This window comes from Callorhinchus milii, unplaced genomic scaffold, assembly GCF_018977255.1.
Source record: "Callorhinchus milii isolate IMCB2004 unplaced genomic scaffold, IMCB_Cmil_1.0 Scaffold32, whole genome shotgun sequence".
Taxonomy (NCBI): domain Eukaryota; kingdom Metazoa; phylum Chordata; class Chondrichthyes; order Chimaeriformes; family Callorhinchidae; genus Callorhinchus; species Callorhinchus milii.
This window is the reverse complement of record NW_024704773.1, coordinates 3781129-3788538: the sequence shown is the minus strand read 5'-3', so window position 1 is coordinate 3788538 and position 7410 is coordinate 3781129. Positions and strand designations below refer to the sequence as shown.

Here is a 7410-nt window from a genome sequence, read left to right as displayed (position 1 = left end):
TAACACTCCAATGCATTGATGAGATATTAATTAAGGTCCTGTCTGCCGGTTCAGGTATTTAAAAGAGAGAGGAGTTTCTCTCAATAACCTCGCCAACAATCGTTTAGATAAATTGGTCAATCCCTTCGTGGCTCTTTGAGGTAATTGCTGAGTGCACTAAACAGCTGCCACCTTTTACTATAAAAAGCAATCAACCACTTCATGTGACTGTAATTACTGTGAAATACAGTGCCTCAAAAAGTGTCAACATTGCAGGTGCTATAAAAATGCACGTTGCTTTCCAAAACTTACTTTACATTAATTTCTAGGTTATGTTTCCTGCTTTTACTTTCTTGAATTACTTTGATGTGTTAGAAAATAAAATCAGCCAAATCTGCAAGGAAATAACGCTAATTCCTCTAACCAGATATCAGACTGTTTTATTATAATTCGTTCGTTATTCCCCAATATCCCGATGGGTCAGACCAAAGGCCGGTACAATCAACAGATCTTATAACAGAATAACACCACTATAGATATCTCGAGTTCAAGAGTTCAACACTGTGTCTTTCCAGCACACAAGCTTGATTCTTCATGCTTTCAGTCTTCTTGCTTACAGCTTTCAATCTTCCATCTGATATCCTCAGTCTTAGTGTTTCCAGCTCTTAGTCTTCCATCTCCGTAGCCTTGTCTCCGCAGCCCGGGACGGTCCATCTCCCGTATCCTTGTCTCCACGACCCGGGACGGCTCCATCTCCCGTACCCTGTCTCCGCGACCCGGGACGGCCCCGTACACAAAGTTATCGGAACTCTTATATCAATATTCATCCAATCATGGTGTGGATATTAGATCACCCGGTCGAAATCATGCTGGGTTCACGTGAACACCTCATGGGGTGTACGTGCCTCACACACACAACACACTGTCCTTGAGACAGTCCGTTATCTCGTGTACGTGTAGGGAGTTTCAGTCCAGCTGCCCACAACACACTTAACTTAAACGTTAACCCGTTCGCAACATCTATTATGATTCTAACATTATACAAAAAGTGTAAATTCTAACAGATGTATATGCAGGACATACATTATGTGTACTAAATAATAATAAAATAATAATAAAATATTATTATTTAATAATTATTATTAATAAAATATGAATTACTGTTAAATCCTTGCATTTAATATTTAATATACTTTAATATATTATATCATATTTGTCCTTATCATAGTTGGCTGCCGCGTTTCGCCAACAAAATATACAGTCAAATCACTTTACAGTATATTCTGTGAAGCGCTTTGAAGGATCACAAAGACGTGATAAGATGCTGTATCAAATGCAAGGATTATTATTATATATTATTATATATCGTTGAGGCGTCTCAAAATACTTCACTGGACATACTGTAAAGTTAAACACTGACACTGACCACTCTATCCTCCTCCACCACCTCCCCGCTCATAGTCCTGTCTTTGACTGGTTCAGATCCTACCTTTCACATTGTCTCCACTTTGTCTCCACAAACGGCTTCTCCTCCAGCCCCTGCACCATCTCATGCAGTGTTCCTCAGGGCTCTGTACTTGGTCCTTACTTCTTCAACAACATTTCGCCCACAAAATATACAATCAATTCACTTTGCAGGATATTCTGTGAAGTGCTTTGAGATGTCGCGAAGATGTGTTAAGGTGCTATATCAAATGTAAGGATTATAGGTATATGCTCTCTCTTGGTGACATCATCTGCAGACGTGGGATCAACTTTCATGTGCATATGGATGACACCCAACTGATGTCCTGACAGAATGTCTGGGATGAGAGCTAACTTTCTACAGTTGAACACCAATAAAACCGAGGTCCACTTGATAGGCTCCCATTAGCTCCTCCACACCTCAGGCACTGACAGCATAGAGTCCAAGGATACACTCCACCTCAATGAGCCAGTCCGAAACCTTGACATCTTGTTTGATCCTCAACTATCCTTTCTACCCCACATCCATGCCCGTTCTGCCTTCCCCCACCTCCACAATGTCACCCACCTTCGCCACTGTCTCTCCCCTCAAGCTGCTGAAACACTTATCCTTGCATTTGTTACTTCTAGGCTCAACTACGTTCCTGCTTGTCAGCCTTCACAACTCTTCCTTCCACAAGCTGCAGATCAGCCAGAAATCTGCAGCTCGTGTCATCTCCCACTCAGTGACCCTATCATCCCCATCCTCACCTGACTCCACTGGCTCCCCATACCCCAGAGGCTAGAGTTCAAAATCCTTGTCCTCACATTCAAAGCCTTCCATGGGCTTGCTCCTTCCTACCTCTGAGACCTGCTAACGCCATATCATCCTGTCCTCTCCCTCCACTCAGCAGGCTCCAGCCTGGTCCACCTCCCCTTCCCAGCCCACCCCACCATCGGTGGTTGGGCTTCCAGCCTCTCTGCCCCCACCCTGTGGAACTCCATCCCACAGTCCCTTCACCTTACTCCCTCCTTTTCCTCCTTCAAGGCATGTCTCAAGACCCTCCTTTTCGACCCAGTCTTTAGCCACCCTCTTACCCCTACCCTCCCTGCCCTCCAAACGTCTGACAATGAAGCACACTCCCTGCATTGCATTGAAGTGTCAGCTTGGACTATGCAATTCCAAAGTCTGATGTGGGACTTCAATCCATAAACTTCTGACTCAAAGGCCAGAGTGCTACCACTGCGCCATGATAACACTGGCTGACAAATGAACCAAAATATTTTAATATGTGTTTCCAATTTATTTAATTCAGCAACAACTTCAGTTATATTGTGAAACTTCTTTACATAGAACCATAGATATATACAGAACAGAAGAAGGCCTTTTTACCCCTCCTATCTATGCTTGTTCTTTGAAGGAGCAATCCATTCATTCCAGTTTACCTACCCATACAAATAATACTTCCCTTGCCCATACAAATAACACCTTTTTTAGACATCTATTTATTGCCTTCTTAAATGCCAATGTAGTTCTTCCTCGAACACACCTCACAGAGACATTTCATGGAGCATCAGTCCAACTGGAGCAGTTAGCAGCATTCTTGCCTTTGAATCAAAAGGCTGTGCTCACGCCTCACATCATGAATTTGAACTCAGATACTGATACTCCAATGCAGTGCTGAAGGTGTGCTGCATAGTTGGGGCTTCCATCAGTTTAACAATAAACCAAGATCCTGTCTATTTGCTCAGGTGAGCATTAAATATGCTCTGGAGCTCTCCAAAAAGATTGTTTCTCCCGGTGTGCTTGCCGACAATCTCCCAGATGAATTGGTCAATTGGCCACTTTATGGCTGTTTGTGAGACATTATGGGACAAAGAGTGGTGAAGCACTTTGAGTTATCTTTATGATATGAAAGGCGCGACAAATGCAAGGATGATTATCATAACAAATTTGTGTAGAAAGGGAGATGCATTATACGTGCAGTTCACGTCAAAGAGTTTCACAGATCCAACTGAGATTCTGTGGATAACACAGAATTCCTTAAGAGAGAGTTAGGAGGGGTGGGTGGGTGGTTAGAAAGGTGAGTTAGGAGCAGGGTTGCTAGAAATTAAAATATGTTTGTAGCCCAAAGGCAACAAAAATAGCACAATGTTGTGCTTTATCTACCATGGGTAGCAGAGTGGCCAATCTTGGTTAGTGCTTTTGAAACTGTGTAAGAAAAGGCCCGGGAGGGTGGAGAGTGCGGTGGGGGAGGGGTTGCTGGTTTAAATTTAAAAATTAGGCACCCGCCCAAAGCCATTTTTTACTCATAGTGCAACAATTGGTCTTGAACCCACACAATTTGGCCACATTGGTTAGGAATGGTGGGTGGGGGGGGGTGAATGAGTGAGTTAGGATGGAGCAATAGGATTAGATGGTGTGGGTGAGTTGGGTGAGTTAGGATGGGGTAGTAGGATTAGGTGGTGTGGGTGGGTGAGTTAGGATGGGGTAGTAGGATTAGGTGGTGTGGGTGGGTGAGTTAGGATGGGGTAGTAGGATTAGGTGGTGTGGGTGGGTTGGTTGGTGGGTGAGTTAGGATGGGGTAGTAGGATTAGGTGGTGTGGGTGGGTGAGTTAGGATGGGGTAGTAGGATTAGGTGGTGTGGGTGGGTTGGTTGGTGGGTGAGTTAGGATGGGGTAGTAGGATTAGGTGGTGTGGGTGGGGTGGGTGAGTGAGTTAGGATGGGGTAGTAGGATTAGGTGGTGTGGGTGGGGTGGGTGAGTGAGTTAGGATGGGGTAGTAGGATTAGGTGGTGTGGGTGGGTGAGTTCGGATGGGGTAGTAGGATTAGGTGGTGTGGGTGGGGTGGGTGAGTGAGTTAGGATGGGGTAGTAGGATTAGGTGGTGTGGGTGGGTGAGTTAGGATGGGTAGGTTAGGTGTGGGTGGTGGGTGAGTTGGATGGGGTAGTAGGATTAGGTGGTGTGGGTGGGGTGGGTGGTGAGTTAGGATGGGGTAGTAGGATTAGGTGGTGTGGGTGGGTGGGTGAGTTAGTGGTTAGGATGGGGTAGTAGGATTAGGTGGTGGTGGGTGGGGTGGGTGGGTGAGTTAGGATGGGGTAGTAGGATTAGGTGGTGTGGGTGGGGTGGGTGGGTGAGTTAGGATGGGGTAGTAGGATTAGGTGGTGTGGGTGGTGGGTGGGTGGGTGAGTTAGGATGGGGTAGTAGGATTAGGTGGTGTGGGTGGGTGGGTGAGTTAGGATGGGGTAGTAGGATTAGGTGGTGTGGGTGGGTGGGTGAGTTAGGATGGGGTAGTAGGATTAGGTGGTGTGGGTGGGTGGGTGAGTTAGGATGGGGTAGTAGGATTAGGTGGTGTGGGTGGGGTGGGTGAGTGAGTTAGGATGGGGTAGTAGGATTAGGTGGTGTGGGTGGGTGAGTTAGGATGGGGTAGTAGGATTAGGTGGTGTGGGTGGTGTGGGTGGTGGAGTGGGTGTGGAGGGGCTGTGGCAGTTTTTTTAAATTTCCCGGGGCTTGAGGGGGCGGTACAGTGGCCGAGCAACCAACCCGGAGGCGCGGCTCAGCCCACGGCGGGTGGTGATTGGGCCGCTCGGGTGCCAATCAGGGAGCCGCCGCCGGGCCATTGTGACGTAGGGCTGACTGCCCGGTTGCCGGGAGACGCCGCTGTGCCGCACACACACACACACACACGCGGAGCTGAGCGGCAGCGCTGTGTGTGTGTGTGTGTGTGTGTATGTGTGTGTCGCTGTCCCCGGGGGCCGCATAGCGCCTCACAGCGCTGTCTGCGGGCGGCGATCCATGGGCGACTGGTGCCGGTGGCCGGGACGGTCCGGCTGTGAGATGGGGCACACGGCGAGCGGCAACGTCAAGATGATCTCAGTGAGACCCGACAGCACGAGCCCGGAGGCCAACTCGGCCGCCGCCGCCGCCGCGCGGAGAGTGCGCAGGTGTGTGTGCGCGCGCTGTGTGTGCCACGTGGTGCAACATCGACAACAACAACAACATCAACAACAACAAAAAACAAACCCCATTCCCTTCAGAGCGTCGCTCCCTCCTCCCGTTCGGCGGAAACCTTCAGCCCCGTTGGACCTTAAAAGGTCCCCCCACTGCCCTCCTGGGCCATCAAACCCCACACCCGCGCTCCCACACCTTCCCCACTCCCCACACCCTCTCCCCCACTCCCCCACACCTTCTCCCCCACTCCCCACTCCCCACACCTTCCCCACTCCCCCACACCTTCCCCCACTCCCCCACACCTTCTCCCCCACTCCCCCACATCTTCTCCCCCCACACCTTCTCCCCCACTCCCCCACACCTTCCCCCACTCCCCCACACCTTCTCCCCCACTCCCCACATCTTCTCCCCCACACCTTCTCCCCCACTCCCCCCACACCTTCCCCACTCCCCCACACCTTCTCCCCCACTCCCCCACACCTTCTCCCCCACTCCCCCACACCTTCCTCCCCCACTCCCCCACACCTTCCCCACTCCCCACACCTTCTCCCCCACTCCCCCACACCTTCTCCCCCACTCCCCACACCTTCTCCCCCACTCCCCCACACCTTCTCCCCCACTCCCCCACACCTTCTCCCCCACTCCCCCACACCTTCTCCCCCACTCCCCCACACCTTCTCCCCCACCTCCCCCACTCCCCCTCCCCCACTCCCCCACACCTTCTCCCCCACTCCCCCACACCTTCTCCCCCACTCCCCCACACCTTCTCCCCCACTCCCCCCACACCCTTCTCCCCCCACTCCCCCACACCTTCTCCCACTCCCCCACACCTCTCCCCACTCCCCCACACCCTTCCCCCCCCCCCCCTTCCCCACTCCCCCACACCTTCTCCCCACTCCCCCACACCTGCTTCCCCACTCCCCCACACCTGCTTCCCCACTCCCCCACACCTGCTTCCCCACTCCCCCACACCTGCTTCCCCACTCCCCCACACCTGCTTCCCTACGCCGCACACCTGCTTCCCTACGCCGCACACCTGCTTCCCTAGCAACAACACCACCCTGCACTTATATAGCGCCCCCCACACAGGATGGCATCTCAGAGCGCTTAGCAGCAAGTAGGAGCCCGGTTGTTAGTCAATTGGTGGATCGCTTTTCCGGGGGTAATAATTCTTTCAAAATAACTTTTTAAAATAATTTGGTCACCTCAATCCACGACTGTTTGTCGGACGTTGCTGTGCTCAATAACCCACAAAAATACACAGCCAATTTACTTTACAGTATATTCTGTGAAGCGCCATATATAACACGTGCAAGGATTATTATAATAGGGTTTCATCTTTTCATTTTTCTGACTTTTGGTTCAAGTTGCTATGACAACTTGCCTCGCTTGGGAACCCATTAGCAGCCAAGGTGGGCAGATTTGTTTCTAAGTGTAGCAGTGAAATCATTGCTGACATGAAAATCTTTGCCCAACAAGTCTGGAAAGAGAACTGTTTTATGACCCACTGTTTTATGACAATACCAAGCTAAGGAACAAGTGAAGGAATGAGGAACAAGGAGTATGTGAGTGGGTCAGAGAGGAATGATGCCAGTACATTATAGGATATTCATACTGTAACTTGTTTTAGGAATGTTTCTCCTATGATATTTCTCCCACAAAATGTATAATACAACTAAATAATGTGCTCTAGTAACTTATTTTATTATTTTGGTTGCAGCATAACACAGCCGAAGAGCTGCATCCTGGAAAATCCAAACCACATCGAGAATTTGGTGAGGAGAGACTTTTCACATCACCCATTTTACTTAATGTTTGGAACGTACTAATGGTTTCCACAATCCCAGTTATAATAGCACTCTCGCCTCTGAGACAGGAAGGATGTGAGTTCAAGTCCCACATTGGGGCTTTGAGCTCATCTATATGCCCTCACTCAGGGCAGTACTGGAAGAGCACTGCATTGTTGATGATGCCGTCCTTCGGAATGAGATGGTCCTGTCTGTCTGTTCATGTGGATGTGAAAGAACCCACTTTTCC

General features: G+C 49.7%; 1 protein-coding gene across 2 annotated transcripts in view; it reads left to right on the top strand.

Moving 5' to 3' along the window:
• Positions 1 to 5138: 5138 nt before the first annotated feature.
• Positions 5139 to 7410, top strand: part of LOC103178049 — a 33355-nt gene continuing 31083 nt past the window's right edge. For both annotated transcript variants that reach the window (XM_007892539.2, XM_007892538.2), the window contains exons 1-2: positions 5139 to 5366; positions 7094 to 7148. In XM_007892539.2, coding sequence (XP_007890730.1) covers positions 5218 to 5366; positions 7094 to 7148 — 204 coding nt within the window. In that variant the 5' untranslated portion in view covers positions 5139 to 5217. The remainder of the gene's footprint in view (positions 5367 to 7093; positions 7149 to 7410) is intronic.